The following is a 24,008-nucleotide window of genomic DNA, read 5'->3' as shown; positions in this document are numbered from 1 at the left end:
TCTTAGGTTCTTCCACCACACTCTCAGCTCCAGCTCCCCACTGTCTTCCCTTTCTACCCCAGATATTCTGCCTTTGGCAATAGAAACTCAGACCTAACACACTCCATGGCTTTGAGAAATGAGAAAATAAGGCAGTGGAAAATATTGCTAAATTTCCTGTTACCTATTGTGCCAGTTTGAGTGTATTGTGTCCCCCAAATGCCATTATCTTTGTAGTCTTGTGTGGGGCAGAAGTTTTGGTGTTGGTTAGATTTGCTTGGAGTGTGCCCCACCCAGCTGTGGGCAATGATTCTGATGAGATGTTCTCATGGAGGTGTGGCCCCACCCATTCGGGGTGGGCCTTGATCGGTGGAGCTACATAAATGAGCTGACTCGGGGGGAGGAAGAGAGTGCAGCGGGGAGTGATGTTTTGAAGAGGAGCAAGCTTGCTAGAGAGGAACGTCCTGGGAGAAAGCCGTTTTGAGGCCGGAGCTTTGGAGCAGATGCCAGCTGCCTTCCTAGCTAACAGAGGTTTTCCGGAGGCCATTGGCCATCCTCCGGTGAGGGTACCCGATTGCTGGTGTGTTACCTTGGACACTTTGTGGCCTTAAGACTCTAATTGTGTAGTGAAATAAACCCCCATTTTATAAAAGCCTGTCCATCTCTGGTGTTTTGCATTCTGCAGCATTAGCAAACTAGAACACCTATATATAGTCAAATACATAAAATTTCTCTGCTAGTACTAATCCCAACTACTTTCTCTTCTTCCTCTAACAACTCTTCTGCTTCATACACAAATGAAATTTAGTTTTATCCTAGATGATGAACAACAAGTTGAATATTAGCATGCTTCTTATGGGATTCCAGAAGTAGAAGGCTGTATTATTTCATTTAAGTAGGCAAATTACTTCAATATATTGTGTCTTGTAAATCTGGCACTGTTTCACTTGAAGTATGTTACACCTGGAAAAGAGATGTGATTTTTACATGGATATGATCTTTAACATTATAATTAAATGCTTAAAACCTTTTCTTTATATTTTAATCCAGAAGTTTGTTTTTTTTACTGACAGTTTAGGGACACGTGTTTGGCTATGGGTAGAGAATTTGATTTAAATACACAAAGCAGGCTAACTCTAAGACATTAAGAATCATTTTGTTTGTAGAATGCAATTTTAAACAGTAATGCTGATGCTGCAGCTTTTATCTTTTGACCTTGTTGCCTATCTTAGTAAAAATCATGATTAAGAATTTCCTCTGAGTCACCTCATTAAGAATAATTAGGCACTAAACGCATATATTAAAAAGGAAGAAAGAGCCAAAATCAAAGAACTAATGGATCAACTGAAGAAGCTAGAAAATGAACAGCAAACCAATCCTAAACCAAGTAGAAGAAAAGAAATAACAAGGATTAAAGCAGAAATAAATGACATAGAGAACAAAAAAACAATAGAAAGGATAAATATCACCAAAAGTTGGTTCTTTGAGAAGATCAACAAGATTGACAAGCCCCTAGCTAGACTGACAAAATCAAAAAGAGAGAAGACCCATATAAACAAAATAATGAATGAAAAAGGTGACATAACTGCAGATCCTGAAGAAATTAAAAAAATTATAAGAGGATATTATGAACAACTGTATGGCAACAAACTGGATAATGTAGAAGAAATGGACAATTTCCTGGAAACATATGAACAACCTAGACTGACCAGAGAAGAAATAGAAGACCTCAACCAACCCATCACAAGCAAAGAGATCCAATCAGTCATCAAAAATCTTCCCACAAATAAATGCCCAGGGCCAGATGGCTTCACAGGGGAATTCTACCAAACTTTCCAGAAAGAACTGACACCAATCTTACTCAAACTCTTTCAAAACATTGAAAAAAATGGAACACTACCTAACTCATTTTATGAAGCTAACATCAATCTAATACCAAAACCAGGCAAAGATGCTACAAAAAAGGAAAACTACCGGCCAATCTCCCTAATGAATATAGATGCAAAAATCCTCAACAAAATACTTGCAAATCGAATCCAAAGACACATTAAAAAAATCATACACCATGACCAAGTGGGGTTCATTCCAGGCATGCAAGGATGGTTCAACATCAGAAAAACAATCAATGTATTACAACACATTAAAACTCGAAAGGGAAAAATCAATTGATCATCTCAATAGATGCTGAAAAAGCATTTGACAAAATCCAACATCCCTTTTTGATAAAAACACTTCAAAAGGTAGGAATTGAAGGAAACTTCCTCAACATGATAAAGAGCATATATGAAAAACCCACAGCCAGCATAGTACTCAATGGTGAGAGACTGAAAGCCTTCCCTCTAAGATCAGGAACAAGACAAGGATGCCCGCTGTCACCACTGTTATTCAACATTGTGCTGGAAGTGCTAGCCAGGGCAATCCGGCAAGACAAAGAAATAAAAGGCATCCAAATTGGAAAAGAAGAAGTAAAACTGTCATTGTTTGCAGATGATATGATCTTATATCTAGAAAACCCTGAGAAATCAACGATACACCTACTAGAGCTAATAAACAAATTTAGCAAAGTAGCGGGATACAAGATTAATGCACATAAGTCAGTAATGTTTCTATATGCTAGAAATGAACAAACTGAAGAGACACTCAAGAAAAAGATACCATTTTCAATAGCAACTAAAAAAATCAAGTACCTAGGAATCAACTTAACCAAAGATGTAAAAGACCTATACAAAGAAAACTACATAACTCTACTAAAAGAAATAGAAGGGGACCTTAAAAGATGGAAAAATATTCCATGTTCATGGATAGGAAGGCTAAATGTCATTAAGATGTCAATTCTACCCAAACTCATCTACAGATTCAATGCAATCCCAATCAAAATTCCAACAACCTACTTTGCAGACTTGGAAAAGCTAGTTATCAAATTTATTTGGAAAGGGAAGATGCCTCGAATTGCTAAAGACACTCTAAAAAAGAAAAACGAAGTGGGAGGACTTACACTCCCTGACTTTGAAGCTTATTATAAAGCCACAGTTGCCAAGACAGCATGGTACTGGCACAAAGATAGACATATAGATCAATGGAATCGAATTGAGAATTCAGAGATAGACCCTCAGATCTATGGCCGACTGATCTTTGATAAGGCCCCCAAAGTCACCGAACTGAGCCATAATGGTCTTTTCAACAAATGAGGCTGGGAGAGTTGGATATCCATATCCAAAAGAATGAAAGAGGACCCCTACCTCACCCCCTACACAAAAATTAACTCAAAATGGACCAAAGATCTCAATATAAAAGAAAGTACCATAAAACTCCTAGAAGATAATGTAGGAAAACATCTTCAAGACCTTGTATTAGGAGGCCACTTCCTAGACTTTACACCCAAAGCACAAGCAACAAAAGAGAAAATAGATAAATGGGAACTCCTCAAGCTTAGAAGTTTCTGCACCTCAAAGGAATTTCTCAAAAAGGTAAAGAGGCAGCCAACTCAATGGGAAAAAATTTTTGGAAACCATGTATCTGACAAAAGACTGATATCTTGCATATACAAAGAAATCCTACAACTCAATGACAATAGTACAGACAGCCCAATTATAAAATGGGCAAAAGATATGAAAAGACAGTTCTCTGAAGAGGAAATACAAATGGCCAAGAAACACATGAAAAAATGTTCAGCTTCACTAGCTATTAGAGAGATGCAAATTAAGACCACAATGAGATACCATCTAACACCGGTTAGAATGGCTGCCATTAAACAAACAGGAAACTACAAATGCTGGAGGGGATGTGGAGAAATTGGAACTCTTATTCATTGTTGGTGGGACTGTATAATGGTTCAGCCACTCTGGAAGTCAGTCTGGCAGTTCCTTAGAAAACTAGATATAGAGCTACCATTCGATCCAGCGATTGCACTCCTCGGTATATACCCGGAAGATCGGAAAGCAGTGACACGAACAGATATCTGCACGCCAATGTTCATAGCAGCATTATTCACAATTGCCAAGAGATGGAAACAACCCAAATGTCCTTCAACAGATGAGTGGATAAATAAAATGTGGTATATACACACGATGGAATACTACGCGGCAGTAAGAAGGAACGATCTGGTGAAACATATGACAACATGGATGAACCTTGAAGACATAATGCTGAGCGAAATAAGCCAGGCACAAAAAGAGAAATATTATATGCTACCACTAATGTGAACTTTGAAAAATGTAAAACAAATGGTTTATAATGTAGAATGTAGGGGAACTAGCAGTAGAGAGCAATTAAGGAAGGGGGGAACAATAATCCAGGAAGAACAGATAAGCTATTTAACGTTCTGGGGATGCCCAGAAATGACTATGGTCTGTTAATTTCTGATGGTTGTAGTAGGAACAAGTTCACTGAAATGTTGCTATATTATGTAACTTTCTTGGGGTAAAGTAGGAACATGTTGGAAGTTAAGCAGTTATCTTAGGTTAGTTGTCTTTTTCTTACTCCCTTGCTATGGTCTCTTTGAAATGCTCTTTTATTGTATGTTTGTTTTCTTTTTAACTTTTTTTTTCATACAGGTGATTTGAAAAAAGAAGGGAAAGTTAAAAAAAAAAAAAAAAGAAAAAAAAAGAAAAAAGACAAACAAGGGGAAAAAAAAAAAAAAAAGATGTAGTGCCCCCTTGAGGAGCCTGTGGAGAATGCAGGGGTATTCGCCTACCCCACCTCCATGGTTGCTAACATGACCACAGACATAGGGGACTGGTGGTTTGATGGGTTGAGCCCTCTACCATAAGTTTTACCCTTGGGAAGACGGTTGCTGCAAAGGAGAGGCTAGGCCTCCCTGTATTTGTGCCTAAGAGTCTCCTCCTGAGTGCCTCTTTGTTGCTCAGATGTGGCCCTCTCTCTCTGGCTAAGCCAACTTGAAAGGTGAAATCACTGCCCTCCCCCCTACGTGGGATCAGACACCCAGGGAAGTGAATCTCCCTGGCAACGTGGAATATGACTCCCAGGGAGGAATGTAGACCTGGCACCGTGGGACGGAGAACATCTTCTTGACCAAAAGGGGGATGTGAAAGGAAATGAAATAAGCTTCAGTGGCAGAGAGATTCCAAAAGGAGCCGAGAGGTCACTCTGGTGGGCACTCTTATGCACACTTTAGACAACCCTTTTTAGGTTCTAAAGAATTGGGGTAGCTGGTGGTGGATACCTGAAACTATCAAACTACAACCCAGAACCCATGAATCTCGAAGACAGTTGTATAAAAATGTAGCTTATGAGGGGTGACAATGGGATTGGGAAAGCCATAAGGCCCAAACACCACTTTGTCTAGTTTATGGATGGATGTGTAGAAAAGTAGGGGAGGGAAACAGACAGACAAAGGTACCCAGTGTTCTTTTTTACTTCAATTGCTCTTTTTCACTCTAATTATTATTCTTGTTATTTTTGTGTGTGTGCTAATGAAGGTGTCAGGGATTGATTTAGGTGATGAATGTACAACTATGTAATGGTACTGTAAACAATCGAAAGTACAATTTGTTTTGTATGACTGTGTGGTATGTGAATATATCTCAATAAAATGATGATTTAAAAAAAAAAAAAAAAAAAAAAAAGAATAATTAGAAAATAAAATAACAAATTAGCTTTCAGAAACAACGTGGATGTAAAATCTTTAACTGCATTTCATAAAGCTTTACTTGAATAATTTTGTTTTCCTTGTGGATACAAACCCTTATCCCTTCCTTTCTTCTTTAAATTTCAATTGCAAAACTTAAAGACAAAGTAGACAATATAATAGAGCAAGCCAAACAACTCAAAAAGCCTTTTAGGAATACTTTTAGAATAATAGTAAGATCTTACAAAGAGTTTTTAGAAGGGGTATATCTACTTTATATTGGATTATCAAAACAGAGTTATTCTTATTTTAGTTGTAAATATTCCTATGGCAATTTAAAAAAAGCAGATCCTTTGCATGATTCACTTATCCCTAATCATCTGTGGTCATGTAACTAAAAATACTAAACTGCTATTCCAGAAGGTTAAATACACATCACAAAAAGTCACACATATCCCTAGTCTAATTTCCGTCAATGATAAAATATGGCTTTCCTCTGAGTGTTGAAAAATGTAGGGAAAAAAACCCTGCTAATTAGATAATTTAAAAATATGTAAATGCCATTACTTTTAAAATGTAGAGATATACACACTTATATGTGATCAGGCTCATCTGTTTAGAATATAATTTACCTCACATTCATTTATAAAGCACTTCTATATGCTAGGCACTATTCTGTAAAACAATTCTTGTTTTATAAATGATGCCATAGAGCTACACACAAAGTTTAAAGAACTTGCGAAGGCTCTAAAAGCTACGAAGTGGATAAATATGACTGAATAGTATTGAACTTTGCAGTCTGGCTCCTTAGGCCATACTCTTAAACTTGACACTATGCTGCCTCTTCATCAAGATGACATTACATGTTGGACCAAGAATTATTCCATCCATCTCAAAAATCTTCTAAATGTAATCATTGTTGCTTTCTAGAACATTAGACAAGTAAGGAAAAACTGGGATCATCAGTGAAATGAAAACCCAAACAACTTCTCAGTCATGTGGTATGGATTACATTTAAGAAAATTTCCTTTGGGTAAAACAACTAACCTGTTTTTGCCATGAATTTACTTGACATTACAAAATAATAACGTGCATTAATATTCCCTGTGGATGAAAACAACCTTAGATTTAATTACTCAATCTTCTGATCAGCCTTCAACTGACAACTGATTTCCAGTCCCTCAGTCTTCTTGCAGCCCCTGACATCTTTTTATTGATTACTTAGATCATTTAAATTCTCAAGAGTAAGAATGGGTTTCTTTTCTCTCACCAAATACCATCCATGTACAAGGTTGATGTTGTTGATAGACCAATTGAATAAAAGAAAATAAACAGGAATTTAAAAAAAAAGAGAGAGCGAGCGAGAGAGTGAGCAAGCCCTGGCCCTACAGTAAATTGTCTTGATGAAAGCAGTGTTGTAGAGCAATAGTCATTAATGATTTCAATGGTTATTACTAGACCAATGATTGTTGGAAAGTCTTAATCAATTTATATAATCCAATTTATGATGACACTAAGGCACCATAAAATATACTTTGCTCCCTCCACAGTAAAATTTGGAATCTGTAAATGTTAATGCTGACAGAATAATCATAAATAGTTTATCCTATTCTTGAATTGGAAATGACTTACATGCTATTCCCTTCAGTTAACTCAGTTCATTTTGCTTTTCCTCAGCCATGATCTCACCGCATGTCTTTGTAGAATGCAGTTTTAGATGATATGGCTTAGAAAATTGCATCATTGATGTTATAAATTTCAATGTCAAACTCCTTTTTCTTTTGGATGAGAGTCAAAATATAAAACAAGGAGTTCCTATCTTAAGAATTCACTACTGTTTGTATTTTCTTGGAAATGAATATGCCAAAGATCAATGGGAAAAGTGAGAACAGCCCCTCTGCTGCAACTTGTGACAGCAAATTGAAAAGAAAATGTTTGCATAGCATGACATTTAAAGAGAGCCTACAACCCCTTTGAATGAGAGGCCAACTTGGTTTGAACTAAGCAACTGATTCATTGTGTATGTATGTGTGCACACATGCACATGTAGACACACAAAGTGCTTACAAATGCAAGCACTTGAGCAAGAGAGATTTGATGGTTCTGAATCTCCGAAGTAATAATAGAAGAATGTTGAGGGAAATAGAGGTTTCATAAAATCTGTAACTCTTCCTTGTTCCTTCTGCTTGATCACTTGGACGTCAAAATACTTCACGACTCTAGAGGGACCAGTGGATGCCTGTGAGCACCCCATTCTTATGTGTTTTTTAACCTGGAGTCCAAGGAATCCATTTGCCTATAGTGAATTCAATCCAGGATAGTATATCTAGATTGGTATCTGGGAAAGAAATTCCAGCATATTTCTGTCCAAACAGACTATTAGTGGCGTTACATATGACTGCCTTTATGCTTAAAAAGAATGCAGTCCATAATCCCATATGTAAATAATCAGCCATCAATATCACTGAATATCTAGGGACAGCCAAGGGATTCTCTATTTTCAGTCCATTAGTTATAGGAAAAAGTTAGTAACGAATCTGCAAATATATACCTCATGAAAATAATGTTACTATTGTTTTAAAAATTTATATCTATTCTGCCTATATATTTTTCCAGACACTATTCTAAGAAATTACCATAGAATATTTCAATTAATCATTGATGTACTAAAACAATGAAGTAGTTACTCTTAGTGTTATCCCCATTTTATGTAAACTGAGATATAGAGAAGTTCATTAACTTGTCCAAGATTACACAACTATTAAAAGCCAGAGTTAGGATTTAAATTTAGGCTTTCTGAAGTTTGTGCTCATATTCTTTGCTACTTTACTATACTAGGAGTCAATTTCTATAATATCTTAAAACCCTCCCCCAAAAGATTTGAAATGGCAGTACTAGAGATTCAACAGCTTATTTCTTTTATTCGTTTGCTTTGGAGGAGGATATTCCTTGTGAACAAATATAGTGAATGATTATGATATGTCATATATGTTCCTAAGTTCTAGAAAATTAATACTCACAGACAACTGTTAAGTAGGTTGTTGAAGAAAAATAAGGGGACAGAAAAGGATGTTTGATTTTTTTTAACTTTTTATTTTGAAATAATCTCAAATTTACAGGTCAGTTGCAAAAATAATGCAAATCTCATACGGAGAACTTCAACATACCATTGCCCCTCAGATACCTATATCCACCAATTTTTGCATTTTACCACCTTTGCCACATCTATCTATCTTTCTTTCTCTTTCTTTCTTTCTTTCTTTCTTTCTTTCTTTCTTTCTTTCTTTCTTTATTTCATCTTCTTTCTTTCTATCATCTGTCTATCATCATATACTTATCTTTTTCTGAATATTTGAGAGCAGGTTGCACACATCATACTCCTTGAACACATACTACTTGCATGTACATTTTTTACTAACAAAGGATATTCTCATATAATCACCCTAAGAGCAGTTAATCAAGTTAACAAAATTTAACATTGATATAAAGCTTACATTCTATGTTGAAATTTTCTCTTATGTCCCAATAATGTTCTTTTGAGCCTTTTCTCTTCCATTCTTAGATCCCATCTAGTATCATGTATTGCATTTAATTGTCATTATCCCTTTAGTTTCTCTTTCCTTCTTTAATTTTTAATTGTGGGAATATATACAACATAAACCTTCCCATCCCAACCCCTCCTAAGCATACAATTCACTGGGATTAGACACATTCACGGCGTTGCAGTACCCCTTCCACCATACATTACTATTTTCCCTTCACCCCAAACAGAAGCTCTAACTCATTTTGCATTAACTCCCTATTTCCCCTGCCCCTCCACCCCTGGTAACTTGACCTCAACTTTCTATCTCTCTGAGTTAGCATATACTTGAATATTTTCTTTGTGGTTAACCCTGGGGCTTAAATTTAGCATCTTGTATGTATAACAATCTTGTTAGCTTTGATAATGACTTAATTTCTATAGTACACACAAACTATTCCTATACCTCTCCTGTCCCCCAACTTTATGTATTTCTTGTCATAAATTACATGATACATTATGAGCCTAAAACCACTGTTTTGGAACTGCATTTTATGCATTTGCCTTTTAGTTCCTGTAGGGAATAAAAAGTTAGTTATGACCAAAAACATAGTAGTGCTGGTATTTATATTTACCTATGTCATTATCTTCATTGGCGATCTTTATTTCTTCATGTGGCTTCAGTCAACCTTCAGAAATACCTTTACGTTGTTATAGGGCCACTCTGCTAGTTATAAAATCCCTCAGTTTTTGGTTATTTGTCAAAATTATAATCTCTCCTACATTTTTGGAAGATGGTTTCTCCTGACACAGTATACTTAGTTGGCAATTTTTTGCTTTCAGCACTTTAAATATGTCATCCCACTGCCTCCTTGCCTCAGTGGTTTCTGATGAAAACTCAACATTTAATCTAACTTAGGTCCTCTTGTATATAACACATTGCTCCTCTTTTACAGCTTTCAGAATTCTCTCTTTATCTTTGGCATTTGACAGTTTGAGTATAATATGGGAAGGGGGGCGGTGTTTGGGTTTATCCTGTTTGGAGTTTGTTGCCCATTTTGGATGTATATATTCATGTTTTTTCATTAAATTTAGGAAGCTTTCAGCTATAAATTTTTTGCATATTCTCTCTGCCTTTTTCTTTCTTCTTCAGGGTGTCCCACAATGGATATTTTGGAATGCTTGATGGTATCCCACAGTAAGGCTCTGTTCACTTTTCTTCATTCTTTCTTCTTTCTTATCAAACTAAATGATTTCAACTGCTGTCTCTTCAAAGTTTCTGATTCTTCTGCTAGCTCCAATCTGCTCTTGAACTCCTCTAGGGAATTTTTAATTTCCGTTGTTATGGTCTTCAGCTCTGTTTGGTTCCTTTCCCTAATTTTTGTCCCTCTATTGATAGTCTCTTTGTGTTCCTCTATTGTTTTCCTGATATCCTTTGTCCCCATTTTCTTTCAGTTCTTTGAGACTATTTAGGACCATTTTTTAAAAGTCTTTGTCTGTTAGGTCCCAGGTGTGGTCCTTCTGATTGATGATTTTTAATGCTTTAATCTTCTTTGTCTGGGCTATCATTTCCTGTCTCTTTGTATATTTTGTCATCTTTTGTTGAAACCCAGACATTTTGATATTTTAGAGTCTTATTTCTGGAATTTAGACTCTGAGGAAGCTGTTTCTTAATCCTGTCATAAGCTAGTTATGACAGAGCTTTTCTTGAATGCCAGGAGACAACAACAACAACAACAAATAGAATAAGAAAAAAAAAAAAAAGAACGCCTTTTGCAGTCTTTGCAGATTGACTTGAGAGAGTGCTCTTCTTCAGGACTTATCTGTAAAGTGAGTTTGGAAAATAGCTCTAGGCCAAAGCATAGAAGCCTCCCTGATTCTTTCTGTGCATGGGTCTTGTCTTGGGCATGTGCACATGGCCCTAGGAATTCCTCATTTACACAGTTGAAAATATTCCCTCTTCCTTGAAAACAGGTTCCACATGGTGCCAGGCACTGCCCTAGTTGCCATACAACCAGCAATCCTTTACTCCAGGTAGCATGACTTGACTGCTCTCCCACAGCATTTTGCAGGAGAGCTCAGTGAACCTCCTTCTACATGTAGGGCAAGTTCTGGAACAGGCAGTCCCTCAGGCCACACTAGAAAAATTGGGCTGGCACACATGCTCTCAGTTTGTGCATGAAGTTTACTCTGCTTTTCCCAGAACCAGGAACAGAGAGTCACACTGGCAGCGGAGGACAGTCTGTGACCCTGAGGGAGGGGCTAGTCACTGCTGGCTGTTCAAAGCTTCTGTACCGGGCAGAACCCGGAAACATCTCGTCCACCATCCTGATCAGGGCGGGGCTATTTTGATCTTTGATATCATATACCCTACGTGGTCCGAAGTCTCTGAATTTTATTTTTTTCAGCTGCTTATTTGATAAAATCATGAAGCAGCTTGGCATGCGTTCTCACTCTTACTAAGATATTGGAGTATTCTGCCTCGACAGCATTTCTTCAGTCCAGGCAATTGGATTATCAGAGTGTTGAATTATAATAAAATTTATAGATGAATATAAGTAATTGATTTTTTCATCTTTCTTCTCTGTTTATCTGTCCTTTTCCCTATTGTTTCTTCTCTTTCTGAAGTCTCTATGATCTTTTAATAGCCAGTATTTCCCTAATTTCTCAGAATTTTCTATCCCTCTTTTTAAGGTTAGCCTTTTACTTCTCCTAAGGTTATACCAATGATCTTGTCTTTGGATAATTAAGTTGTTGTCTGTCCTTTTCTCATCACTGTATATTAGAATATTTCAAAGTTTGGAAAGACGGAAGCAAGATTAAGTAATATAGATTTCTTTTTATTGCTTCAAATATATTGAGGTCATTCATTCTTGAATTCAATAAATAATTGCTGAGACTCTACTGTGTGCCAGGAGCCCTGTCCTGGAGAGCAACCCTGAGGAAAAGAATAAGGTCTGAATCATCAGTGAGTAGTCTGTTAGTAGGGGAATCAGGTATTTATAAATTGATATCAGGGGGCAGAAAGTTATGAGAGTCCATATCCAGGAACTTTACCTAGTTTTGGGGGATAAGAAATGATTTGTTATGTTAGTAAAACATGGGGTGAGATGTAAGCATTTGTAATGAGAAGTAATGGAAAAGTCTTGAGGTAGCTCAGGATGGAGCATTGAGTAACTAAGAGAAAGAAAAAGCAAAAACAAAGCACTGTATCTGAAATGCTGAGAGCAAGGGCAAGAAGGAAATAGATGAGAGTGGAGAGGAAGTAGAGGGCTACTTTATAGGCCATGTAAAATATTTTGGTTTTTATCATAAAGTCATACCATGCAAGGTGTTATAGGCTGTTTTAGTTTCCTAGGATGCTTAAGACAAATACCAGGAAATGAGCTGGGTTAAAAAAAACAAAAACAAACTTATTCACTCATCGTTGAGGACTGAAAATGTCCAAATCAAGGCATCATCAAGGAAATGGTTTCCTCTGGGGACCAGCTGCCTGTGATCTTTGGGCCCTCTGCCACATGGCAGGGCACATGGTGGTACCTGCTGGCCTCTCCCTTCTCTTCTGGGTTTCGTTGCTTTCAGTTTCTTGCTTCTATGGTGCTCTCTCTCTCGTGCGCGCTCTCTCTTTCTCTCTCACTCTCTTTTTCTATTCATTCCATTTGTAGAGGACTCTGGTAATAGGATTAAGTCCCATCTCCAGTGAGCATCTCACAACTTAACTGAAGTAGCCTCATCAAAACCAACAGGAATGGAATAGATTAAAGAACATGTTTTTCTGGGGTAGGTAGAGCTTCAAACCACCACATAGGCCATAAAAGTTATTTTGGTTTTTAACCTAAAATCAACAGCAACCCAGTAAAAGATAAATAACTTTTCATTTGTAAAAGATGTCTCTGGTCAAAGTACAGGAAATTAGATTGTAGGGCAAGAATTGCCTGTAGGGAGAGTAGCTAGGAAAGGCTTCCATGTGTTTAGGTAAGAGATTGGATTGGAGTGGTCATACCAGGGATTAAAAGCAGTAGATGGATGTGAGAGGTTTTCCTTTAGGAATTAAAGACTTGTTGATAGATTTGATATAGGAGATTGAGGGAAATGGGTGGAGTAAAAGAGACCCTTTGGTTTCTGGTTTATACAACTGAGTGCAAAATCCCAGCCAAATTTGTGCTGGGATTAGGAACTAGGATTTAATTTTGGAGTGCTGAATCTGAGACATCTTTGAAATTCCAAGTGGAGGTGTTGTCTGGGCAGTGAGACCCAGATTGAGAAGAGAGGTCTGGGCAGGAGATATAATTGGCACAGGTCATTGGCATATATATGGCAATTGACATGTTAATATAAGAAAAAATTGTGAATATTTTTGAAATGTTAATAAAAACACATGGTCTGGCTATAAAAGGATGTTTTGAAAATAGGCTAAAGTGGGAATAGGGTTGTAACTTCTGACTGTTCTCTTCTTCATGGTAAAGGAATGAACATATTTGGACAATTCTGGATTTTCGTCATTGTTTTGCCTGTCTACAACATGCTCTTAGCCTCAGGATGCAAGAAGAACTCTTAAGCCCAGAGTATCATAGGCTTAGTATCATTGAAATGTGTCCTTATATATTCTTCAAGTATTTCTTTATGGGTTTTAAATCCAATCTGTTACACGAGCTTATTTTTAAATTTTGACTTTTTTTTAGCTTGATGACAAATTTGCAGAAATAAACTACACCGAATATTCAAGTGTTTGTATTCATGCCCTGCACTTAACAAAAACTGAATATAAGAAAGGGGCAGAGGCCTGAGAGGTTAGAAATCTTAGGCATGAAAAACAATGAATTTGTGATTTAGCTGAAACAGTCAAGGGTGAAATTAAATTGATTACGGAGGTTCATTTCCAAAGTACAGGTGCCATCAGCTAATCTGTCTTTTCTGTGGCAGACTGATTATCATAGACCGTGGAGAACAGGGTCACCAGTCCCCCAAATTGCTTTCTAGCCTTCATTTTGATCTCCATTTGGATATTTTGTTACATAATACATCCCCAGCTGTTTCTTCCAAAATTATTTCTTAAGACAATTCTGAATATTCTCATTGTTATTAAAAACATTTTGTGCATTTTTAAGCTAATTAATTATACTTTAATGAATATATCCTTCCAAAACACTTCGGCTATTGTGAACAATGTTATTAATAGATGGTTTTTATATGTCTGACTAACCTCTCTTCATTATAGTCTTGAGTCTAAAAAATAAAAACTAATTTGATAGATTATATTTGGCTTGATCAAAAAGAAATAAGGTATATATTGTACTTGACGATAACTCACTGGAGAGCTGTAACCTGCTGGAGGGGCAAAGGTTAGCAGAAATCATCTAAAGGAGTCTGACTGGGAGGAAGTGAAGCTGTGTCTCTATTTCTAGGCTGTTTCTGCTGCCTAAGGGTAGTGAGGACAGATTTCTGATAGATCCAATGGGGCATTGTTCAATGGCAGATTGTAGCTTGGTAACTGTAGTTCAGAAAAATGCAATAAACATTCTTTCTGGGCCAACTTTAGACAGGTACTAGTCCAAGTTCTGAAGTTACTAAAATGAGTATAACATAGTCTTAGTCTTAAGCAGCTCTTGTGACTGAGAAAGACACACTTACATCTTTCCATCAGGGTAGTTCTCCCTGTGGAATATAATGTGTACTGAGGCAATACAGTGAAGAGGCATTTAATTCAGACTGGCAACAGAGAAGATTTTCTTGAAGAGGTAACTTGCAGATTCTTGAAAAAGGAATAGAAGCTAATCAGGGAGAACAACAGGAGGAAGGGTATTTCAGCAGATGTAGCAGCAACATAAATTTGGCTTGGTGTGGCTGGAGAAGGAACTATGAGAGTCAGAGGGATAGGGGACTAGGCAGGGCTGGGATTTGGAGAGTCTTATTTGGTTTAGCTGAATAGAGGAAGTCTATCCTGAAAGTCAATAATAATCAACTGGTGAAAGATTTACAAATATTTATATCCAGCTGTCCCCACCTCCTTTCCTTTTCCTTCACTCTGTTACTGATTAAACAGCTACTCTTCTACCAATATTCACACTCAAATACACAACACTTTTTACTCACCCTCTGTAGCTATGATGAAGGTCTTAACAAAGACAGTGGCCGTACACATAAAATGGAGGGAACGGTCTTGGAAAATAATTGCTCTCTGAAATATAAACAGAAGAGATGTTGGTAATCCAAGTTTTGCTTCATATAAAAACAGTTCCAATTTCCTTTATTCTCTCCTTCAAAGAGCTCATCTGCCTTCTTGCTAACTCATATCCACTTCCTGCATGTATTGTCTCTTTTCTTCTTTTAATTATGTGTATAGTTAATGAATTTATTAAAGGATTGACTTCACATATATCACATTGTTCTATAACTGTGTGACTTACTGTATCTTTGTCCTATGTGGTCTCTACCCCTCCCCACCCAAGATCATAGAAAAAAAGGAATTGTTAATTTTTTTATTACTAAGTTTAGAAAATAGTAATTTAACTAAAATTTACTGAGTGAATAATATGGGAATACATAAAGGAAGAAAAACTACATGTGCAGAATGTATGAAAGGTACATTCTGACTGAGAGGTATGGACAAGGTTTCATAGAATAGGCTAAATATTTGGTTCCACCAAGAAAGGCAGAGATTTTCCAAGAAGAAATAGAATCAGAGATAAGCCTAGGTAACAATATGTCCCTATAAATGCACGATTTGTTCAGGCAAGAGTAAGTTGTCTGAGGTGACAGAAGGACAGTGTGCTGAAATCTAAGTAAAGGATGTTGAAATTCTAACATGAAGAACTTTGAATGTTATCCCAAGAAATTTTGCTCTTTACTGAAGGAATTATAGAAGTTGTTTTGTGCAGAGGATTGCCATTATTTTACCTTTGATTTGGGTGCATGAAGGTAATTCTCGAGGAATGAGTGATAAATATAGCGAGAACAAGGCCTCTGGGAGACCAGTGAGGAGACATTCCAAGACTAGAGATGATAACAGTGAGGACTAGAGATGATAACAGTGAGGAGCTGAGCTAAGTCTGGAGGTATAGGAAGGAGAGGAATGAATGTAATGAATATGAGAGAATTTAGGCCTAAAAATGCAGCAATGTAGGCCTCCTTGAATATGGGCAAGGAAGAAGAGAGAGAAAATTGTAGAATTCTGAGGTTTTAGGCTTCATCTGAGAGAGCACATGCCTGACCATCTAGAACAGTCATGCAAAAGGCCTTATTATTCATTCCCATGTGCTTAATAAATGGTGTGGTATAAAAAACAGAACAAAAAAATATGAAATCACATTCCAAATAGCACACGTTTTTGCATGGCTTTAAGCATTGCTGATCTACGGCCAGTGTAGTGATAGGAGTGTACTATGTATATGTAACTGTAGAGTGCAGCCCTATCAGGCTCACTGAGTGCCTCTTAGGGGAGGGCTTTGAGTTTCAGAAGTGTGCACTTGACATCTTGTAGGCAAAGCCTTCACATTTTAATTGTCATGGATATTATAGCTCATGATACTATTTTTATATTCATTACCACTTGATTCTTGGAGGGTATTAGTTAGTGTCATCCCTACTGATTGACAGGTACTCTTTTTATGGTTTGTTCAACATGTGGATAATAGATTGTTAATAAGTAGTTTGTATTTAACTTTTCATAAGGAACGTATAAATGCACTTCATGTTATTTTCAAGTTCTATCCATAAGAGTTTTAAAATGCTAATGATGTATATATATTATCAAGTTGATATGTTAATATATTAGAATTATAAAATCTGATATAAAGATTTGTCTATATTCCATTTCCACAAATCATTAGGTAATGTATCTGTTATAGTGTAATGCTTTTTTATGTCTTTAAATCACTCGCTAAAAATATACATATATTCTTTCTTCCTTTCTTTCTTCCATTTTTCTGATCTGCTTCCATTGATGACTCTATACTTTTGACTCCAGACTGGCAATATGAGGGTAAGATGACAAAAATAAAAATCCCAAACAACCTCATGAGCATTGCTTGTCTGTCTTTGTTTTATTCTTTTTAGAACATTATTAAAATTCTATTCACTCTCTTTAATTAGACCCTTTATCACAATTAAAGTCCAATTATGTTTGTTTCTGTTGTGAAGTTGTAATTACAATTTATCCTTGTTAATCATTCCTTTGTGTTATTTCTTTGAGTTAAATTACCATCCATTATCTCTGTCCTGAAGGACTTCTGCTCTCCAGTGGTCACTGCTGGTGTTTACTCAGTAAGATTTTAAGAGTTTTTGTGGTATACTAAGTGACTTGTCTCATGGTATTTTAAGAAATCTGAGTGGTTCTTATAGAAAAAAATCCAAATTTCCAATGAACTATTAAAAGCAATGATGCATCCTAATTTCATTAAAGGATTAAAAAAATACCAATATGCACATCTCCATGAATTTGATTTGTGTGACTTCCCCCACAGTTGTTAATGCTTACCTTTGATTGTTTTCTCTCTTTAGATTGCAAACTAGCTAGGGGAGGACCACCAGCCACCATAGTTGCTATTGATGAAGAGAGTCGGAATGGTGAGTGAGCTTTGTATTTTTTAAATAACTTTTCAAGGAAGGGTTTATTCTAAATTCAGTCCTAGTTTTATTAGCCTACTTTATTATGAAAGCTTCAACCCAAATCCACAAACAGCCTCCCTCAAATTTCTTCCTTGTATGGGTTTAAGTTACACCATCCTTGGAAATGCTTTGCTTGGATTACACTGTAAGAGATTCTTTCAGTGAAGAGAAATGTCGTTTCATTTTTATTGAAAAGGAGTCGTCTGATTTAGGGTCAGACTAAAAATGCATCCAGATACCGGGCTGGAATGTTTCTTTGTTGATAGGTAGAGTTGACTGTCATGCACATAGTCATCTAACTGAAACACATTGCGTTCCTCCAAAAGAAGAGGACCACCAGATAAGCCTTACACTGCTAACTTAAATTGGTGGGAAAATGGTAAGGATTGAAATCCACAGTCTCTTAGACATGACAATTTGAGGATAGCTAATGGGAAAACTGAAAATGTTTGGAAAGACAGAGCCCAACAAAGGTATAGAGCAAAGGAAGAAGTCTGAGTTTACTTGGGCTTGCTGCTGTAATTTACAACTAATACCTAAATCATATCATTTTTTTCTTCAAAAAGATAATGTTCCTTGTCAGAGCCAACAGTGAATATAATTCATTTTCTTATCCGGCAATACTCTTATAGCTTCTCTGAACTTTAATGTATGAATATTTAATGAGTCTCCTCCTCTATTATGTAGTAGTAAAATGATTATCTCTTGGAACTCCATTTCCATTTCAAACTATTCTCAGTAGAGAACACATTGTGAGAATGTGTTTTGTGCTTCATTCCATCCCCTAATTCTCTGATAAGCCTTATAAGGAGCTCATTTGATTCTACTTTCTCTTTATTCTAAACACTGTATTTTCCAGATTTATTAAAAAAAAAAAAAGAATTATGTCAAATGGCTTATTAGACAATGATATTTTCCCCTGCAATTCAATTTATATATTTTTAAAACTTTTACAAGTATGCAATCCCTGCAATTGGTTTTCTTCATCAAGGATTCATTGTGTTGAATTAGACATTCCTTTGTCTACTTTGAGGGATTGGTACAATTCATTTTCTATTTTTTTTCTTTCATATTCTTTGAAATCAGCCAAAAATTTACACAGAATTGCTGGCCTCTGTTGAAATGAATTTTATTGTCTTCACTAAATTTCAGCAACATTAAAAGGCCACAAAAATATGAGTGCTTGGATTATTTTTTAAAAGTCAATCCCTGTTCATCACAGAAGTATATAATTAATTAGAGTCATTATGATGCATTTAAACAAATTGGAAATCAGCCCAAAATATGTCTGCAGGGAAAAAATATATATATACATACATATGTAGCATACCAGAAAAAAGCTGTCTCACATGTAGAATTATGGTTAACTTTTTTTCTAGGGGAATCTGTATTTTCCAAAAGCTCTACAATTAAAACAGCCTTTTAAATTGAGAGGGGTTGGGGGCAGGGGAGGAGGGACATAGTAGTCATGAGAGGTCAATGTGTATTTTATTTTCTTATTATTCCCAATTTCCTTGAACATATAAGCTGAACTAAAAGAGCCCATTTTATTTTACTAAATAATTTTGTTTTATTGTGTGATTCTACAAAGAGCTTATTTTGCCAATCAGGTAATTGCAGCCACAGTCAGGATGCTATTTTATCTCCCTTTGTGCTGATTAGATTCCACTTTTCAAAGGAGCTCAGGAACTCTACAAAGACGTTGCCATAGCAGTGCTGTGCGGTGTCATGTTGTGGAAGTTCAATATTTGTGTTTTAGAAGAATGTGGCATGATGTAGTGCAGTAATGCTGTACTCCTTACTTGGCATATTTTGTAGAAACTGCCAACCACTCAGAATGCTGCCAAAGTTATTTATGTGTTATCGTAAGGAGTATAAATACTGACCTAGAGACTAAATGTTTTGCATTTTTCTTTTACATTAAATTTCTAAAAGTGTGATGAAAAAATGAACTTCTGCCAGATATTGCAATGTGTTGTGTAATCATCCTTGTCTTAAAAGTCTAAGGGAAACAATCCATGAAAATGTTTTTCATATTTTTCTTTAGACAATCTAAAGAACTTCCCAATAAGATAATTAATTCTAGTCCTCTTCTCTTAATTTTTCTCTTAGTTGAATTGATATTAAAACACATGTGGGTGCCCCATTTTAAAAGTCTAGTAAGCACTATACATCTTAAAAGAAGCACAGATTTCTTAAAAGAAAAGCATAGCAAACCTTTCTGTAAGGTAGCCTAGTATGTTTATTGAGAGTCAACATGCCTTTGGCAATAGTTTAGTTTTTTTTTTTTTATTATTTTTTAAAACTCTACTTAATTTTTTATATAACTCACTGATTTACATTATAGAATGTTTGTCTCATCTGTGAATATCTTTCAAGATGTTTATACTCTGTGAGCTAGAAATCTTTCCTCTTTTTGCATATGTATGGTAAATGCATTTGTACATATACATTTGCACATGTTAGTTTATGTATGAGTATATTTGATGGAATTAAAAATTCAGAAGGTAGAGATCCATAAACTTCTTTCTCAACCTGTGCTCTGTTTGATTCTTCCCTCCCTGGAGTTTGTCCTCAGCAACACATTGGTAACAGATTCACAGAATCACCCTTAGTCTTAACCAGGAGCTCATTTTCATCACAATTGCCTGAACACCAAACTTATATTTAAAGAGACAAAGTAGTCACAAAAAAGAGCCATGATGGTCCCTAACAACCAACAGAAAGCTCAAGAGGCAGTGTGTACCATGTAATTACATTTTTGGGAGAGAATACATATAAGGAAATAGACTTAGAACCTGTCATCTATGTTTAATAAAATGAGCATGTTTAACAAATCTCTGGAATATTTCCATTTCTTTCTAATTTCATTAGACTCTGAGTTGCTTATGGCATTGAGCCCTTACTGGCAGGAGAGAGGCAACAGGCAGTTATGTTGGACCATTTAAAGACCTGTCTCTGAGTGCCAGCCAAGTCACACTCCCTGGCTTTACAGCAGCTATGGAATAGCATTCAAACAGGTTTGGGAATCACTGATTCAGTCTAATTCTCAGAACCTGGAGAAATCTACAGGTAGTACTGACTCAAGGCAAGAAGAAAATTATTTCACAGTTTGAACATATCACTATGACTAAAAATAATGGACAGATTCAGAGGTAAAAGAGTATCACGATTTATGAGAGAGATTAGGAGTCCCATACTAAGGGTCTTTTATGATTTCACATTAAAAAGTCTTTGTGGGCTCTCAGCATATTGAGAAATGAAAGATGACACTGAGGTGTCTCCAGAATTTGAAAGGAGCCTGCCAACAAAAAATGTCACAGGTGACTAAAGGAAGAAGTTCTTGTTCCTTATCAGAACTCATTCCAGAGTGAGGGTGTGAAACCAGTTGGAGATTACAGACCCTTACATGATTCCAGGGAGGTAGAGGAGGTCATAGAAAGCAACACTAAATCTCTTTGATGGCCCCTTCCTGGGAGTTTCTGTGGTCCAAACATGCAGGTAGGGGAGGAAGGGAATGGTGGCAGCAGAGATTGGTCCTTAATTCTAAACAATTATGGCATTGAAGAGCATTTAGAAATTGCTCCCTCGGTCCTCTTACCTTCCATTTTCAAATCCACTAGGCAAGGAGGAGTAGGAGATTAAATTTTTCTAATGATGTTTCTCTTTTCTTATAGTTGCCAATTACATAACCCTAAGATTTACAAGAAGGAGTTAGCCAAACTTTGCCCTACACTCCTGCAAAAGGTACCAAGTAGAGTTATACACACTCCTAGTAAAAATAGGACCTGAGATTTATGGACCAAATAATGTTAAAAGATTCAACATGACTTTTTAAAAATGCCTGAAGTTAAAACAGATATAAAATGTGAGGTGATAAAAATTTATTGATATCAGGTGTTCACAATCCTCTCCTTTTGTCTATTTATCTTCATTTTTCTCCTTTTTTCTCTGAAAAGAGATAGGTTTAACCTGGCAAAAATTTTTTTTTTGAAAGAATAATCTGAATGGATGATGAGTAGCTTCTTTATAGAACTGCTCAGAGTAGAATATGTGACACTACTAGAACCCTAGATGTGAGACCGTACAAGATGTTGGGATGAGAGGAAACTGAAGAACCTGAATGGCAAGGATCATGCAGCACAGATGCCAGTGTTCTACTGGGGTAAAGTGAGAGACCCCCAAGAGGTTGTGGCTTTTAGGAAGATATAGTAGATGGAAAGTGGTTCAATAATAGTTGTCATAGACAGAGTCCTTGACTCATGTGACTGTGTGAAAGAGATGTTATTACATATTGAAATTCTTGTCTGAGCTGGTCTGTAGGCTATGCTTCTTTCAATGAGTCAATACTGGGAAACTGGGTTGAGATATTCCTGGCTTTAATTCCCAGTACCTTTTCTTTTTCTCAATCTCTCTCTCAGTTGTGTAATAAGTAAGAATTTTGGTTATTGTAAATAAAGCACATAACTAAAAAGTGTTGCCTACGTCTTTTAACATATTCAAATAAATTCAGAGTTACAGGATACTTTCTTGGATAATAAGCTTTGTAAAATTGTATAGAACTTTGCTCAGGAACCAAAAAGGAGAAATCTAGGAAAGGGATTTCTACCTTTTGGACTTTAAGCAGTAACTTTGTCTAGGAATTTTCACCCCGCTGCTAGACTGCATGTTGTTTGTCTGTTGGATGGTTTTCATCATGAAATCACAGGATAATTCTAGATCAAAGGGGACATCCAGAAATACAGAATAACCTAAAAGACAAATTTAACACAAAAGAAAATACAGCTTCATACAGCAGCCTGTATACTTATGGAACCTAACTATAGCAATAAGGGAAGGTCTACAAAGATATAGGTAAATTAACAGATGACTATATAAATCTACAAGATATTAAAATAAAATTAATATGTTGTATGGGATTGTCAAGGATCATCAATATTGACAGCAAGCTCTTTAACCCAATATAGCATTTCTGATTTTCTGGATAAAAAGGAAAATTATTTTCCTTTTAGTCCTCAAATTTAGAATATCCTAAGTTAATTCGTAACTGTAAAAAAAAAAATAAATCATATACGAGCATTAATCTTATGGCAAGATTGCTTGTGGATATTGCACATGACTAAAATTATGATTACAAACTCATTTATTTTCATTCCATGTTTTTTTTTCCTAATCATCAAGTCATTATGAATTATTTCCAGTGAAAGGTGTATGCATTGATCAAGAGTTAAGAGTTTTTCCATCAATTATGAAGAAGTTAAATGAAACTATCCAAATGCATTAGCCAGTAATGGACCTAAGCTGATGAAAAAAATAATCATGTTCAATTCCCCATGTCTATTAATCCTTGTATTATTGTAACTATAAAACAAACATCGTAGTATAGAAAACAATTTGGCTCAGCTCATTATCGGTGAAACTTCATGTGCAAGGATACATTGTGCTTCTTTTCATTTGAGCCAAATAATCATTTTCTAAATGGTCAGCAGCTGCAAACCTTCTGAATATATAGCCCTGAAATGACAAGTAAACAGCAACAAAAAGGTTTCTTAGCACTAAGGACATAGGTTGTTAAAACAGGTTATTACTTACCTCCTCAAGTTATCTAGAATTTTATGGACATTGAGTCATATATATTCATTTACAACCTCCCCTTTCTTTTTTATTGACTAAATAGCCCCCAATATGCAATGGTATTGCTGGAGTGAATGGAATGATGGAATGACACTAAGGGAAGGAACAGAATAAGTATACAAAAAAGACACAAAAAATCAGCAGTATTGGGTACTTTTTAAAAGGCAAAATGACTAGTTGCCTCTTAACTACTATTTAAATTTCAGAATACTGATGTCATTAATAATTATGAAAAGACTAAATTGCACAAAGTAGCCCTGGTTTCTAAGGAAAAGAGTAGAATGTTAAAAAAAAACAAAAAACAAACAGAAAAACAAAAAACCCTTCTTATTCTATTTTTCCTTTTGTTTAGTCCCTTAATTTTAATTTCACATCTGAAAGGAATAAACTTGAATTATAAAGAATTAAATTATGTCTCACACACATACCCTCAATCCCAAATAATGAACTATTTCTCTACAAATTATTTAAAACTTAGGTCATTAAGGCAAATGATTGAAGCTAGTATTGATTTCATTTACATAGACTGAACAATGGCCATAAAACGCAATAAGAATGGACCTGTCTAGAGAAAGGAGAGAACCTGTTAGGCTTTACCCACTTATAACCATGTATAAAAGCAGTTCCTCCCAATTTATGTTCAGAACAAGAGGCAATCTGCATATTAAAGAAAAGTCATTC

General features: G+C 35.9%; 1 protein-coding gene across 6 annotated transcripts in view; it reads left to right on the top strand.

Annotated features, from left to right (window-relative positions):
- The window catches only part of PCDH15 (protocadherin related 15), a 1,822,477-nt gene that overhangs the window by 1,043,676 nt on the left and 754,793 nt on the right, over positions 1-24,008 (top strand). For all 6 annotated transcript variants that reach the window (XM_037804906.1, XM_037804907.1, XM_037804908.1 and 3 more), the window contains one exon: positions 17,586-17,651. In XM_037804906.1, the coding sequence (XP_037660834.1) occupies positions 17,586-17,651 (66 nt within the window). The remainder of the gene's footprint in view (positions 1-17,585; positions 17,652-24,008) is intronic.

Source organism: Choloepus didactylus, chromosome 15 (genome assembly GCF_015220235.1).
Source record: "Choloepus didactylus isolate mChoDid1 chromosome 15, mChoDid1.pri, whole genome shotgun sequence".
Classification (NCBI taxonomy): domain Eukaryota; kingdom Metazoa; phylum Chordata; class Mammalia; order Pilosa; family Megalonychidae; genus Choloepus; species Choloepus didactylus.
The sequence above is the reverse complement of the archived record's forward strand: the minus strand, read 5'-3'. Positions and strand labels throughout refer to the sequence as shown.